This window comes from Balaenoptera acutorostrata, chromosome 7, assembly GCF_949987535.1.
Source record: "Balaenoptera acutorostrata chromosome 7, mBalAcu1.1, whole genome shotgun sequence".
Taxonomy (NCBI): domain Eukaryota; kingdom Metazoa; phylum Chordata; class Mammalia; order Artiodactyla; family Balaenopteridae; genus Balaenoptera; species Balaenoptera acutorostrata.
Window position 1 is genome coordinate 20792988 of NC_080070.1, and position 17097 is coordinate 20810084.

The 17097-nt window shown below is 38.4% G+C and overlaps 1 protein-coding gene and 1 pseudogene across 1 annotated transcript in view; one reads left to right on the plus strand and one right to left on the minus strand.

Annotated features, from left to right (window-relative positions):
* Positions 1-17097, plus strand: part of CHCHD3 (coiled-coil-helix-coiled-coil-helix domain containing 3) — a 288008-nt gene that overhangs the window by 92810 nt on the left and 178101 nt on the right. The window contains exon 4 of the mRNA XM_007177141.3: positions 11145-11262. Within this exon, the coding sequence (XP_007177203.1) occupies positions 11145-11262 (118 nt within the window). The remainder of the gene's footprint in view (positions 1-11144; positions 11263-17097) is intronic.
* Positions 8915-10024, minus strand: LOC103011625 (polyadenylate-binding protein-interacting protein 1-like; annotated as a pseudogene).

Genomic DNA, 17097 nt, shown 5'->3' on the forward strand with positions numbered 1-17097 from the left:
GTACCAAACAAAAATATGAGAAAAGGTACAAATGAAGGTTGTAAGCCCTAAACAGAATAAAAAAGCACAATTATGTAATGATAACAACCAAAGTTTATAAAGACAGCAGTCATTAACCTTTATGCATCAGTCAAATTAGCAGCTCAATATGGGAATCAAAAATGATTAAAAATTCAAAGACTACTTGATTTAAAAAATAATAAAGGACTTTTTGTAGTTATTCTTTCTTTAAAAATGTTTACTCTAGGATTGATGGAGGAGTCCGCTAAGCTTTAACATTTAAGCATCTACCATAAAAAGCGTTGGAGTGAGTTAGGTGGTGTGTGTATCTGTGTATGTTTGAGAGGCATAATGCAGGTGGAGGGTCAGAGGTTGCAGTTTGGTTCAAGCTTGAAAGTCCTTTGAAATAGAAAAGAAGAAAAGTATTGATTCTTTGCCCTACAAATCTTAGAAAGGAGAATGGTAATATCTTCTCTCTCTCTGGCCAGAAGTTTGCCAAGACTTACCAACTGAACAAGGACAGTTTCAAAATATGTGTCCTGGCAAAAATGTGTCTTTTAACAAAACGAAACATAAGTGCAAAACACTGTAAAAGGCTTGATGTATGTTTTGCATACTTTAGGATACTAGGATGCTGGCATTCCTTCAGAGACCAGGGCCCTGAACCAGGGAATGTTGTCCTGGTTTCCTGTCTTCAGGAGGCAGCCATCTCATGTTGTCATCTGTCCCTGGCTCAGGCCCATGGGGCGAGGCCAGTGCTTAAGTTGCTGGCTTGCCCCGCTGGGCTGATGAAAGGGATTTGCCCCAGAGATACCTGCATTGGACCTCTGGTTCGTTTTTCCTCCTAGGACTCTGTGGTCCTCCTGCAGCATCTCAGTAAATAAACAACTGCAGCGCCCATCCAGTGTATGTTCGCAAGGGAGAACGGTGTAGATATTTTCAAAACAAGTCTTCAGTAGGAACAGGTCCTGCATGGGCATTTCCTTCCACTACTTCTATAAAACAGTTTATTTTCAAGCCCTGCTGATATGGCACGGTTCAGCGGTGTGTGTCTCTGCCTCCCTGCTCCCACCATTGTTCAGTTGTATTTTGAATGTTTTGACAATTGATGTATACTTTAAGATAAAAAGATGATTACTGTAGTTTAGGATGCCTCTAAATATTCAGTTTAAGACAGATAAAAAAGAGGCCGTAGGTCCTTCTAGTTGGATGCAAGACAAGGGTGCTTTGGGGTGTCGCGTAACTTCCTCCTGGGGAGTTTAATTGTGAATTCCTGAGGGAGGGGGGTGTGTGGGCCATGGATATGGCGACGTTAACTTGTGAACTAAAACCAGAATTCTTTTCAAATATAGATCTATTTTTTCAGTGCAGTAAGAGAATGTATTTGATAAGAAAATGGTCCGAGAAAATCCAGGACAGGTAGAACTTGTTCTCAAGTGAGACTTGAAATAGGGACTCGAGGTACAAAGTAATATGCAATGTGTAAAGGAGAGGTGATTGTCTGGAAGGGGGAGATGAGAACCATTTAAGATTATAGCTATGGGTAATCCCTCATAATAGTTGTAGGCTTCCGGTTATGGGCTGAGTTTTTTTCCCTTAGGCATCATTTTGAAGCCATGCAGGAAAATGCCCCCAGATCGTGAGTAAATTTTAGCGTGCTTTAATCACTTTTTAAAAGTGTTCTTGTGGAAAGGAAGGAAACATTGATTGTTAAATTCTGAATGACATTTTAAATGATATTTATGTAGAAACATAGATGACCAAAATAAATGTCCTCTTGGTTGTATTCAGAACCAGGTCTTAATGCTGGTTAAATAATACTGATTTACTGTAGGTTTGCTAGATTTCAGTCATTCAGCGTTCCAAGACAGTGCCATTTCTTTCTAAATTACCATTATATAAAGGGTACCTGTGTTCCATTATATTAAACTCTATTCATTTCTTTCAAAAATATTTGTTGAATGCCTGCCAAGAGCCAGGCACTATTTAGTGTCTGGGTTACAGTGGTGCATAAGACAAAGTTCTTACCCGCCTGGCTTACATTCTAGTAGTATATATATATTATGTGTTTGTGTGTGTTTGTTCATGGGTGTATCTTCTGTAAGAATGCAGGCTCCAAAGTCAGCCTGCCGGGCTACACCTCTCACTGGCTTTGTGACCTCGGGCAAATTACTTACAAGTTCTGTGAGCCTTATTAGCTTTACCTAACTTCTCTGTGCCTCAGCTTCCTCATCTGAAATACAGTAATTTGATAGGGTTTTTGTGAGGATTAAATGAATTACACCTGTCGAGTGCTTAGAACTGTACCTGGTACAAAGTAAGCATGAATAAATGATAACTCTTTATCTGTTATACATATAGATATTACATCTCTATATACTTATATAGATGTTACATATAGATACATATTATATGTGAATGTAATATGGTTATATTAATGTACATTCATTTTTATGTGTTTATTTTGGGATCTCAGTGCATGTACATTTCCTTCCAGGATTTGAAATAATTTGAGCTGAGAAATTTTATTAAGCTTGCCTTGTACTTTTATTTTGGTAAAGTCTTATTGATAGAAAGCTGTGTACTTGTTCTGTCATTATTTTTAATAGTATAATAATTAGTTTGTTGGATTACTGGCTCAGCTTTTCCGTTTAAAAAATGAGTAGTAAACAGTATTTTGAATGCTGGTTCAGCATGTCCTGACAAAGTATGATGCATTAAAATAAAATTCATCATTAGCGTTAAAAATGACCTTTGAGGTTGTAGTCGCTCATTTTTCTCTTCCAGTGTTTGAAACAGTCTGAGTCAAGTACATTGCAATACTATGCAGATATTGTCGGTGTGTCATGGTCATAGTTCAATTTTAGATAAATCATTTCCTCAAATCACTTTATCTAGAGCAATCTCAGTTTCCCATTTATTCTCACCCATTATCTGAGGTTCTTATCAACTTTCCTTCAGTAATATAATGGCCTTATATATTAAATTATAAAGTAATTTTCTAAGCTAGAATTGTATAGCATTACCTATGTGTCAGCCTACATGAAGATAAATCTGAGTGTTTGTGAATGGCCAGGTTCAGAGAAACATTTAGGGCCATTGAAAGCCAAACCACTTTGGGAAAGGGCTGATTTGACTCTGGCAAACTCTGACTTGACATAATGAAAACAAATAAAAGGTGAGCTTCTTTTAAAATAATTATGAGTAATATGATTTTTAAAAACTGTCCTTATATGACCACAAAGGTGAGTAATGTAATGGAAACTGATTCCCGCTGGGGTGGTGGTGGTGTTACTCTTCAGGAGGTTTAAGAATCATGGCTTTGGAAACCAGATCAGGTCGTTGCATGTCTCCTGTGTGCTTTTCCACATCTCAGTTTTTCTCATGTTAAAGGAAGATAGTAATGCCTCCTTCCTCGAGGACAACAAAGTTGAATACATAAAAAATGCCTAGCTAAAGTTATCTTTAAAATACCCTTCCCATTTTCTTAAAAGCTTTAGGTTCTTTCAATAAAATAATATTGGTATTATTAATATTACCAGATATCTATGAGAACTGAATATATTTGAGTAATTTATTATTATTATTATTATTTCCATTTAAAGGACATGTTGTAATATAATATTCATTATGGGAGATTTGGCTGGTTTTTAGAAATTCATTTTGCTGGTGTATCTTAAATCTCTTACCTGATTGAGAATACACTGAGAACAAGAGCTAGGTTGCTAGGGCTTGAGGTATAAGGGCAGAGCTGACTGGTATTTGTTTCATTAAGCTTAGGCAAGCTATCCAATTACTTAATGCAAATAAGAAAAGTTTACACTAAACTCCTACTTCTGTGCTTAAAACTCTAGAGAATTTAAATGAGGAGAGATATGTATTTAAAAGAAGGAAATTTAAATGAAACTTAAATCAGGGGCTTAATGTAGAATAATATTAGACCAGCAGATCTGAAATAATAAGTGGGAAATGCCAGTAAATAAAAAAGAGAATGTATTCTCCAAGATACTTGGTATGTTTAGTTTTATTTTGAGATAATTCTTAAATCTTTGGAAACCCAATAATGAAAGACTTACTTTATCTCATACCGTTTTTTTTTTTTTCTTTACACGTCACACGGACCTTAAAAGTAGAGGTTCCATTGTCAAAGAGGGCTTCACCCTTCTTTCCCTTGGGGAGTGTTTGCAAAACAACTTGGCTTTGGATCTACACTCAAGGAGGCCGGTAGCACTCAGAGAGGCCCAGAAAAGAGAGTCATCACATTGGGCTCAAAATAAGAGAAAAATTGGTTGATCACACAGCCACTATCTTTCATAGATGGCCATTGAATAGAAAAGCCTGATGGAATATAAAAGCAAGGGCACTGAGAGGAAGCTCTGAAAAGAATTGGGAGCTTCTGAGAATACAAGCACATTTTCTTTGCAAAGTAGTTGTAGGTCGTTAAATGATCTCAATCTATAAAAGAGGAATCTTATTCGAAGAAAATATTGCTATAAATGCTTTATGTGGAGGGGGGGAGAGGTGGGGAAACGAGGAATAGTGCAATTTAGACATTTCTAGTCTATTGCTTTTATTTCTGAAGGCACTGGACAAAGCTCTGTTAGTTATACCATTTTTTCTGAAACTCTGCCCTACAGAATAATTTGAAAGAAAGCGGAACTTTCTTCTAAAATTTTCTAAATTTTTGTTTCTAAAATTGCAAAGGTGATTTTAAGCTTCAGGGACCCTTCCAAAGCCTCGCACTAATGTATATTGGTAAGTGTGTGTGTGTGTGTGTGTGTGTGTGTGTGTGTGTGTGTGTGTGAAGAGAGCTCTCAGTGTCTAGGTTACCCAGCCTTTGGTATCTGAAAAGGCAGTACAGAAGTTTAATTACAGAAAGTAAGTGCCCAGTGCCTCTGGAACTGACTGACGTTTCCTCTAAGACAGTTTTTCCTTCCTGATGTTGCCCATTTTATGTTTCTTAGATTTCAGTTTAGATATCAGCTCCTACCCATATAGTTTCATGGCAACCTCACTTTTTAAAAATAATGAATTTGTCAGAGTTGAAGCTTCATGAGGGTAGGTGTCTCTTTTGCTCACCATTTTATTCTCAGTAATCAGAATAGTGCCTGTCACCAATAATTACATACTGAATGAATTTGTGAATACCATTTACTTCTACCTGGTGTACAGTTTTGTTTTGTTTTTTTTAACATCTATATTGGAGTATAATTGCTTTACAATGGTGTGTTAGTTTCTGCTTTATAATAAAGTGAATCAGTTATACGGGTGTACAGATTTTAAGTAGTTGGAAACTCTAAGGGTGAGACTAGAAATATAAGCGCTCATTGAGTGAAAATTAGAAAATTTGGAGATAATACTCCTTCGTTTCATTTATCCCCTGACTCTACATTTCTCAAGAAATTTTGGAATGGAGAGTAATATATTTAATATATGATGTTTGTAAAACTTTTAACTGCAAGGGACCTTAGACTGTAAAGCTCAACCTTCAAATTTTGGGGCTGAGAAAACTGAGGTTTATTAGATTGTACCACTGAGTTGCTGATAGGTAATGATAATTTGTTCTGGGCCCTACTGTCAGACTTCTTAAAGATACAAAATTCTGTTTCATAAACAGTCACACACAGACCTTTCTTTTCGTTTTATTTTCAGGTATTCCTTTAGAACTAACTATTTGAGAATTTGTACAGGTCTATTTGTAAGGATAAATGAAAGTAACTGTAAGAATTAAGAAAGGAAAATTTCTTTTTGGTCAATTTGTGCCCCTCTCAATCTCTCTTCAGCCAAGAGTCAAGCATAGGTAGATGTATTAGGTATTGAAAGAAAGTGAAACTTTCTTCTTAAATTTTCTAAATTTTTTTTCTAAAATTGCAAAGGTGATTTTTCAAAAAACTGAAAATTTTTTTCTATAACTAATAGAGCTTTGTCCAGTGCCTTCAGAAATAAAAGCAATAGACTAGAAATGTCTAAATTGCACTATTCCTCATTTCCCCACCTCTCCCCACCTCCACATAAAGCATTTATAGCAATATTTTCTTCGAATAAGCTTCCTCTTTTATGGGTTCATTGAGATCATTTAATGACCTACAACTACTTTGCAAAGGTGATTTGTAGAACACACACCCACACACAGAGTTAGGTATTTCAGAGGCTCTGAAATGTTGTGGAATGTAAAACGCCCTTCTGTTTTAGGTTAGTGTGGTCTGGAATCATCACACTTGTGACACTTAACATCATGGTGGCTTGGCCTTTGTAGGGCTCAGTTTGTGTCTAGTTTCGTAAATTCCTCAGTCTTCTATTTTCTGTAACGTGTTTTCCATTTTTGTCTGTGGTTGGAAATATGCCGCTCATTCATTCATGCGTTTACTCAGGTCTTTTTTGAGCACTTACTGTGTGGGGCAAGCACTGTTTTAAGCACTTGGGTATATAGCAGTGAAAAAAACCCAGACCAGGTCTTCACCCTTGTGGAGCTTTAGAGGCAAGTGGGAAAGAAAGAAAGGAGCATGTGCAAGGATGGGACTGCTAGAGTCATTATAGTCAATTTACATTTTAGGGGTCCTTGATCATAAAAATAAAGCAGAACTGGGACTTCCCTGGTGGCGCAGTGGTTAAGAATCCGCTTGCCAATGCAGGGGACGCGGGTTTGATCCCTGGTCCAGGAAGATCCCACGTGCTGTGGAGCAACTCAACCCATGTGCCACAACTACTGAGCCTGCGCTCTAGAGCCTGCGAGCCACAACTACTGAGCCCACGTGCTGCAACTACTGAAGCCCGCACGCCTAGAGCCCATGCTCCGCAACAAGAGAAGCCACCGCAATGAGAAACCCGCGCACCGCAACGAAGAGTAGCCCCCGCTCACCACAACTAGAGAAAGCCAGCGCACAGCAGCGAAGACCCAACGCAGCCAAAAAAAAAAAAAAAAGGCAGAACTTCTTATTGGTGAAAAATTGGGGGAAAAAAAGATGGAGAGGACAGAGCTATATGTGGTCATGGTGTATTTAGTGAATTTGGAGATTTTCTTCTTTTCAGAAACTCACTGCTTCCTCTGTATCCCTGACCCCATAGTGGGTACTGTTATTATTACTGCTACTTACCTAATGTGTTGAGTGCTTATTATGCTACAGGCATTGTACTAAATGCTTTCTGTATGTAGAATCCTGTAAGGTAGGTGTTACACCAGTCTATTTTACTCATGAGAATAACAGGACCTAGGGAGGTTAACTACAGTATTTACTCAGCTAGTAAGTGGTAGAGCCTTGGTTTGGACCCAGGAATCCAACTCCAAAGTTTGTGCTTCTGTACCAAGTACTGCCAGCTGAATAATCTTTATTTTTTATAACACTGAAGACTTTTGTGCTTATGTTATTGCTTCTTTTTCATTAACTTGCCAAACTTTATGATATTTCTTTAAGTTGAGGTACTTCAGAAACTCCATTTGTAATTGAAATTTATGCCATATGCAAGTAAACTCAGAAAAAAATGTAGTATTAAAATGAACAATACTTTAAAATTTGATACACCAAATGTGGAAGATATGAGAAAATTTAGTTGTGTAGAATTCACTTTATGTTCAAGAACTAATAATAATGTAAGTTTCATACTAGTTTTATATATGTATGTAAAGTGTTTGCACAGTGTTTGCATATAGTAGGTGATCCATAAATGATAGTAATTTTTATTTTATTTTAGTTTGCACTTCACTTGTAAAATAGGTAATGTCTTTTACTTTCAAGTGATAGGCTGGTAGAGATGCTATAACTGCCTAGTTTTCTAATCTGGTACGATAACTTCAGCAGTTATCTGCACAATATCCTTATGTGGACCACTTTGTTTTTTATGTTGCTTTCCTTTTATGTAACTCCAGGATTTATTTGGGTAAAAGTATATTTGTTTCTTTTATTTATCTTTATTCAAGACATAAAACCACACAGGTTTAATTTTTAGGGGGGAAGCATTATAATTTTGGAATATATTTTACAAAGTGATTTTATCTGTTAGAGTTGATTTGTGAGAATTTCAGAGTATCAAGGTGATGTAGCAATTTAAAGAGAATAACCAAAAGTTTTATTTTCTTATTTCTTTTCAATAATCTTTTTAAAAACTGAAATTTGATAGACTAGTATTGAGTTCAATTTGGTGCTCATCATTCCCACTTAAAAAGTCGATTGCACTCAGAATTTCACTTATACCAACATAAAAATTTTACTTTTTCTTTTCTTTTTCTTTTCCAAAATCGATTTTATTACAGCCAAAACAGTGGAATTAACTGTACATAATAAACTATTTTATATATATATATATATATCCACACACACACAGACACACACACACACACACACATGCACATTTTAAGTTGTAGGGAATAAAGTTTATTTTGGCAGAGAGTGTTAAAATTAAAGTTGCATACATTAGTGACATAACTCAACATCCTTAATTTAGTGTAAGTGTGACACCTTTTCTTGCTTTTCCTGTGTTCTGGTAAATCACCATAACCGGACTTCCCTGGTGGTGCAGTGGTTAAGAATCTGCCTGCCAATGCAGGGGACACGGGTTCGAGCCCTGGTCCAGGAAGATCCCACATGCCGCAGAGCAACTAAGCCCGTGCGCCACAACTACTGAGCCTGCACTCTAGAGTCTGCGAGCCACAACTACTGAGCCTGTGTGCCACAACTACTGAAGCCCTCACGCCTAGAGCCTGTGCTCTGCAACAAGAGAAGCCACCACAATGAGAAGCCCGCACACCACAACAAAGAGTAGCCCCCGCTCACCGCAAGTAGAGAAAGCCCACGTGAAGCAACAAAGACCCAACACAGCCAAAAATAAATAATTAATAAATAAATTTATATAAAAATAAAAAATAAATCACCATAACTTAAAGTGCTTTATAAAATTGATATGCTGAAATTTAATTTTACTATTTTCGCTTATGCTCTGATTCCAAACAGGACTTTTCATAAGTTTCTTCTACCTCTGGGTGCATCTTACCATCAGTATCATCCAAGTATGACCACCCCCAGATAAATCTGTTCCATTTTCTTCATAATGTGGAGAAAAGTCTTCTCTTTCAAGTAACTCTTGATAGTTCTCTTGGTAATCTGGATCAGCTGCAGTGAAAGGAACACTATCAGATGTATAAAATGTTGGCTCATTCATAAAATAATTAGGATCATTTTCAGGTGTTGCTTCCCTGTATGTTGAAGTTGCATGGACTCTACCCCAGTTACTTGACCGGAGTTCTACAAGCTTCAAGAGCATCTGTTTTACATCTCTGCTGCAATTTGCATCTAGGACAACATTTTCAATTCTCTGAATAATTTCTTCCATATCAGTCTTTCCTTTTTCCTTCCAGGCATCTTCTAAAACTCACCCTGTCAACTTCAGTAATTTTACTGCACCAATTAAGTTGTCATCCATAGGCTTAGAAAAGAGGGCATTCAGCAACTCCCAAAGACTGACCTGAAGAATATCTGCCCTTGTAACCTGTCCATTTGTTCCTTTGCTCTCCAGGTTAAGATAAAGTTCTCCCAGAAAGAGTACAAATGCGTGGAATCGTTTTCGAGTCACTTTATCCCCTTTTGCAGCTTGATTTTTAACTTCATATTCAGTCCAACGTCTTTGAAGTAGCAATTGGCAGAAGTTGCCACTCTGTGGGCTAATTGTCAGATGATGGGACAGGTAATTACAGAGGCGAGCTCCCATGGAAGAGAAATTTGGGATAGATGTGGCCTGTTGATAGATGAGTTCCACAAGTTCTTGCAAAGCATCATCTGTTGTAACCCAGCCATTCAGAGTCTCCGCAAACTGTTCAATTTCAGTTTCAAAACTGCCAGGCTGCTCTGAAAGATGATTCAAAAAATCCTGAACATATTCTGACAAAGTGGGATGATCCTCACAACCATCCTCATAGGATTCTGTATAATGAGAATAACTTGATGGGTAAAATTCACGGGGCGTTTACAGACAGCTTAGGCATTAATACAGGAGCTACAACCACCTGGGGTTTAGCCATTGTTGACTCCAAATCCTGCTGTGGGATATTATCCTGCGAACTAGGTGGAGCTCTCAGGGGCCTTGTTTGTTCCCTGGCGGGCCCGGCCTACATGAGGTTCTCTGGAGAGAAGTCCTTACTTTTTCTTTTTAAAGCATTGCTTATACCTTTGGGCTATGATGGTATAGAGGGGTTATTCTCTCAAAGAAGAAAAGGCAATCAGAAAATCTTTGTCCATGAGATTAGACTAAAATGTACTCTCATTCAGTGACTACTGAATACCTTTATGTGCCGGGCACTATGGTGAAGATGGGTGCCAAAGTAATTTGTCCTTGTCATGCACAGTGGAGGGGTTTGAATGGATTGTAACTTAGTGTGAACTAGTTGTGTGATGAGGTTACTGATAGACCTAATGCAATCAGATGCTTCATTAGTAGAATTAGTGTTGTGTGGGAATCTTGGAAGGTGAGGTTCTATTGTCTTACTTTGCTGGATCATGTCTGCAGTGTTGCATTTAGTTTGGAGCTAAGGGACAAATTGGAGTCATCCCACAAGTGAGGAGCCCTGCTCTTGAAGGGTCTGGCCATTTTTGCAGATAAAGATCGTCGGAACATTCGCTGGGAGGGAGGATCTCTTCACCGTGTTTTTAGTTCCTGCCGTAATGTCAGGTCCATGAGGACAGAGACTGGTCCTTGTCAGTACTGTGACATCAGTGCCTTGCACATTGCCTGGCGTGTATTCAGTGAACAGTTGAGTCAGTTTTGATGGGAAGATGATGGTTACCTTCAAATATTTGTCTTGTGGATGGCTTTTTAATTAGATGTATTACTGCCATCTCCAGAGGGCAGGTGGAGGCACCAGGGATCGGATATTTAGGTGGGCAGGTTTCAAGCTGGCATAAGAAGATCTTTGTAAAACTAATTCAGCAGTCAGATTGATTCGCCTCTTGATGTATTTGAATTCGGTTATTTTAAATGCTTGGGTAGAGGCTGCTTGAGGACTTACTAGAAAATATACCTGCTTTGGATAAATTTTAGGCCAAGATGATTTCATCTGCTAAATCTGTGGCTTTAATATATTTCATTACGAAAAATGATGTCAACTACTAAAATCTTTCTTTTTCTCCCTCTAAGTTAGACCTTTGTTGTCTTTTCAGACTAAAGCAAAGCAAAGAACTGGACTCAGAGAAGGCTTTTGCCAATGAGCAGTTGACCAGAGCTATTCTTCGTGAGAGGATATCAAATGAGGAGGAACGTGCTAAGGCAAAGCACCTGGTGAGTATTAAAGATTTAGTGGAAAGGTCTTGTCTACGAGGAAACTTCTGATGTTTGGGAAAAGCTTGCCAGCTTTCAGTGTGGACGATATTCATGTTCTCTTTGCTTAGATTTTATTTTTGCCTTTTACAAGTGGCTGACAATTTGCTAAGAATTAACCATCAAAGACTTTAAGGCAGGTGTAATGAGAGTTATTGAAGAAAAGATCAACACGGAGACACAGGCATCTTGCCTGAAGGGAATTGTTTGCTTGCTCCCATCCCCCTTGCTTTTGGTTTCATTGTATTTGAAACCTCTGGGGTGAGCTGCCTAGCTTGTTTCTCTCCTTCCTGGCAACCACCAGATGTTAGCCTGGGAAGTCTCCAGCAAAGGTGAGTAAAGTGTTTGTTTTTTTGTTTTTTTTGGCCATACCACGCAGCATGTGGGATCTTAGTTCCCCAAGTAGGGATTGAACCCGCACCCCTGCATTGGAAGCGCGGAGTCTTAACCACTGGACCGCCAGGGAAGTCCCAAAGGCGAGTAAGGTTTGATCAGTCGCTTTCTGGGCTTCAGAAAGGGGAGCCATTTTTTATAAGAAAGGAAATAATTTTTTCAAAGAAAATATATTTTAAAAATAGATTACATAAACATGTTTAAAAATGATTATTAGTAGAAGAAAATTTAAGAGGCACCCATAAATCTACCATTCTCACGTAACCACGGTTTACACCGGGGTGTTTCCCTCTAGACAGTTTTTATTCCTGGGTCTGTTACCTATTGAGGACTTTGAATAGTGCTGTACATAGGGTTTAGCATCGTGAACATTTTCTTTATATCACCGAAATGTAGTTTTTAATGGCTGAACAATAGTGTTTTCTGCATGCAACATGATTGATTTAACAACTTCCCATTGTTAAATAAAAGTGCAGCCGTTCTGGGTGAAGCCTGGGGTCCTGACTACTCAACCCTCACTTTAGCCTTCCTAGAAACCCTCATGTCACTTGTCTGACTTCTCAGAAGCTTTAGAGCTCATTGGAATATGGCTGGGAACTCATTGGAAAGATAAAATGTGACTATATAGTGGAGAACTTAGGATGCAGGACTCAGGGGGATGTCCCTAGTTCAGGCAGCTGGGGATCATTAACAATATAAGAAAAGAGTCGTTTCTCTCCTGTTCTTTCCCTTGGTCCTTTCTTTGAGAGGCTAACTTATGACCAGACACCAATAGAGAAGATACAAGTAAGCCAATGTGTAATGAATCCATTTCTTCAGTGACTAATCCAGGATCCAGGCTGAATGGGTAGGCCGTGAAGCCAGAGCAGAGGTGATGGACTAAGAAAGGAAAGTCAAGGGACCGGTTGGCGCTATCACGAGGACACACACCTTGAGTGGAACTGAGGCCAAGAGATGTGGAAGGAAAGTCATTCGTTGTGAATGGGGGATAATTTCAGAATTAAAGATGTTAGGTGTTGAGTAATTCAATCATGACATCTGCTGTGCTCCCAAGTTTGAGGATTGTTTTGAGGAAGTTGAAAGCATATCAGGCCAGTGTGTTGAAGGGTCATTCCCACATATTTTACAGCCTCCCAGTTCGAAGGCCAGGGATGGAGTGGAGAGTGTTAGCAGTGCTTATGGTGGAGGATGGTTGCGGAGCGAGCTTCTCGGTTTCTAGTGGGCAGAAGACTCCTTGGTTGGCATTCTTTGTGCCCTTGCTTTTGCCTCTTATCTTTGAAGCATTTTTTTCTCTACTTTTCTCGGCCTAAATTTGAATATATTGTCTTGTTCTTTTAGTTCAGAGAGATAAGCAGATTGGGATTTTTCAAAAAACTCATTAAATGCACACACAGGCACATGAGGTGGCATAAAAAAGGAGAGTTTTCACAAGAAATGTGAAAGTATAAAAAAATTTCTTAACTAACAGTAACTAGAATATTACGTAATGTAGTTGGGTTGGAGCAGTATGTCTTCAGCACATTTTTTCCTTGTACCTTATAAATCCTCTCTATTTCCTTGTCTGTTTTTTTGTTTTCAGGTTAAGCATAAGAAGCTGGCATTGTATATTCTGTTTTCTAGGTCTCTTCTTTACTGATTCTGGGGTTGTAGGGTAAGGGTGGCAAATTACTGTACTCAGAACTCCTGAATTTCAGCATCTATCATAATATTGGCTAAACAGAGCCCTCAAAGCATGTTGAGACTAAAAGTAGAATTTATGTAATAGTATTATAGCTGATTCAGAGGTTCCCGTCCTGGCTTGAGCATTCTCAGACATTTAAGTGATAGTTCATGGCCTCAGCAACATGGCTGCCTACAGCAATGTAGGTACCTGGTGACTCCCAACTTATTTACCACATTACCCCCTTTATTGTTGTTGTTCATTATTGTAGAAGACATGCATATTCTTTGGGTAAAGATCAGAAAATAAATACAGAAATAATAAGATCAGTTAGATTACCGTTATCCAGAGATAATTACTGTTAAGATTCTGGTTTATTGTTTTATATTCCTTTTCATATTACTGAGTCTGTATAAAATATTTATATTAATATGTATATTTGTATTTCTCCAAACATAGATAATAGTATATATAGTTTTATATAACTCTTACAGTAACCTTCAGATTAAAAAAATTTAGACTATATGAAAGAGGTCTTTCTATACCAGTAAGTATGTATTTGCATGATCACATTTAATGGTTGAATGTATTTCACTGAATTTTCCTTTAATTATTAACATAATACAGGGATATTACAGAAAATTTAGAAAATGTAAAAGTCACTAAGGAACCACCTCATATCCATTAGGATGGCTACTATTTTAAAAAAAAGAAAACAGACAATAAAAAGTATTGGCAAGGATGTTCTGGGAATGTAAAACGGTACAGCCACTTTGGAAAATAGTATGGTGGTTCCTCAAAAAAATTAAAACTAGAATCACCCTATGATTCAGCAATCCACTCTTCCGGGTTTTTATCCGAAAGAATTAAAAGCAGGACCTCAAAGAGATATTTGTACACCCTTGTCCATCGCAGCATTATTCATAATAGCCAAAAGGTAGAAGCAGTCCAAGTGTCCATCAACAGATGAATGTATAAAGAAAAACGTGTTATATACATACGGTGGAGTGTCATTCAGCCTTAAAAAGGAAGGAAATTCGAACACCTAATGCAACATAGATGAACCTTGGGGACATTATGCTAAGTGAAATAAGCCAGTCACAAAAAGATAAATACTGTATTACTCTCCTTATATGAGGCATCTAGAGTATTCAGATTCAGAGACGGAAGACAGCAGGGTGGTTGCAAGGGGCTGAGCAGAGGGAGGAATGGAGAGCTTTTTTGTCACTAGAAGTCCAATGTGCTATCCGTTGCACTGCAGAGCCACCTGGAGAGCTTTTTAATGGGAATGGAGTCTCAGTTTTGCAAGATGAGAAGAGTTCTGGAGATTGGTTGTGCACCAGTGTGAATGTACTTTACACTCTGGAACTTAACACTTCTAAATGGTTACAATGGTAAATTTTATATCATGTGTATTTTACCATAGTTAGACCTTAAAAAAAATTACTAAGGAAATAGCATTGTTGCACGTATAATGTTTAGGGAGCATTAAGTTCTTTCTGCTCCTCCGCCCCCACCTGCCACGTACACAGTCCAGGTTTCAGATTCTTCATCCCACCATCCAGTATAACATGTGCTGTGGAACATGACTTCAAGTCTGTGTTGTCTGTTAGTGCCTTGATCCCCAGCTGTGGGAGCGGGCATCCTCAGAACCCATGACTCTTGTGAGTGTCACCCTAAGAATTGTTCTGCTGTGAGTGCTGGACCCCCATGGCTGCCATTCTTAACCCTAATATGTGGGACTCTTTTTTTTTTTTAATTAATTAATTAATTTATTTATTTTTGGCTGTGTTGGGTATTCGCTTCTGTGCGAGGGCTTTCTCTAGTTGCGGTGAGTGGGGGCCACTCTTCATCGCGGTGCGTGGTCCTCTCACTATTGCGGCCTCTCTTGTTACAGAGCACAGGCTCCAGACGTGCAGGCTCAGTAGTTGTGGCTCACGGGCCCAGTTGCTCCGTGGCATGTGGGATCTTCCCAGACCAGGGCTTGAACCCGTGTCCCCTGCATTGGCAGGCAGATTCTCAACCACTGTGCCACCAGGGAAGCCCTGTGGGACTCTTTTGAGTGATGGCCAAACATTGATTTGTTCCTCTTTATTTAGTACCCAAATATTGCAGCCAACAAGAAAGTAAAGGCTGGATTTCACACATTTGAAGGAATTGGAAAGCTGTCTTTCAGTAGAACTAGGGGGAAAAAGAACCCAAAACTGATGTAATGTTAGTGCTGTGAGATAAAACTTCTCCTCCCCCTTCCCATCCTCCGCCCACGAACAGTTGACATTTAGATTGCTGTCTCCTTAGATGTGAGTCCAGGCTTTTTTTCCCCACAGTTGTTGTAGCAGCTAGCTTTATGGAAGCTCTTTGAAGGGCAAAGTCATGATGGCCCTGTTGCTGAAGTTTTAAAATAGGATCAGATGAAAAGTTGGCACTTGGAAGAATTGCGTTAGCTGGAGAAGCCGTTGAGTCCTGCTCTTGATTCAAGAAGCGTATACCAGTTCCTCACTGTACCTCTCACTGACTGGTACCAGTATTTTCATCAGCTCTTTCTACCCAGAGGTTTTGGAGAGGCAGTTTACTGATAACTGTATCCACATGAAAATGTTAACTAAAATTCACACGAAAGGATTGCGGCTTAGGAGCAGGAAAGCAACTCTGTAAAGAATGAAGACTAATTAAAAGGACAGAGCCAGGAAACCTGTAAAGTCAATGTGACTTGACATTTGTGTATCTTTGAGATCTCCTACATCTAAATCTAATATTTGCTGTGTCACTAGATTTTTTTTTTAAATTAAAGAGTAAGGGGTTGTGTTTATTTGACTTTGCGGTTATATTTGATTTCTTTTTAAAATGTCAATTAAAATTTTGATTCACTCTTTCTGTCGTATTAAACAATGCTGGTTTAACATTAGTCATTTCTTGTTATAACCACAGAACTGTGTAGTATTTTTTTCTTTTTTAAGCTAAACTTGAAGCCACAATTTACTTACTTAAGGAAATATTTACTTAAATATTCTGGAGCTTATAAAACTAAATGTGAAATAGTTCCCTTCACTTTTTGGACTGATATTTTATTGAGTGCTTACTGTATGAAAAACACGGTGCAGGATACTAAGGATGCATAAACGAAAAAGACAAGATCTGTAAGGAATTAGTGCAATGTGGGAGACAGATACACGAAAAATAATACTGAGAAGTGCTAAGTCTGGGACTTCCCTGGAGGTCGAGTGGTTAAGACTTCGCCTTCTAATGTGGGGGGGTGTGGCTTCAAGCCAGGCCAAAAAACAAAACATAAAACGGAAGCAATATTGTAACAAATTCAGTAAAGACTTTAAAAATGGTCCACATTAAAAAAAAAGGATCTTTTTTTTTTAAAGTGCTAAGCCTGTGATAGAGCCATGCTACTTATATCCTTGTGAGAATCCTCACTTAAGTGAAAGCAGGGATTTACTTTCATTTAACCCATTGCTGTCTGCATTCGTTCATTCACACATTTGAGAGCCTAATGTATACCGGTGCCTGGCAAAGAGTAAAGAGTCAATAAATGCTTGCTGATTTAATAAATGAAGAATTGAATTTACTACTCAGGTCGTAGAAATGGGAGGAGAGGAAGTGGGAAAGACGAGAAAAGATTTCCTAGGGAAGTGGTGCCCGAGTGGAATCTTGAAATATGAGTAGGAATTGCCTGTATGGTTGAGGAGTAGGGATGGTCCAACCTACAGTATTGCAGGGAAAAGCATGGAAGCCTG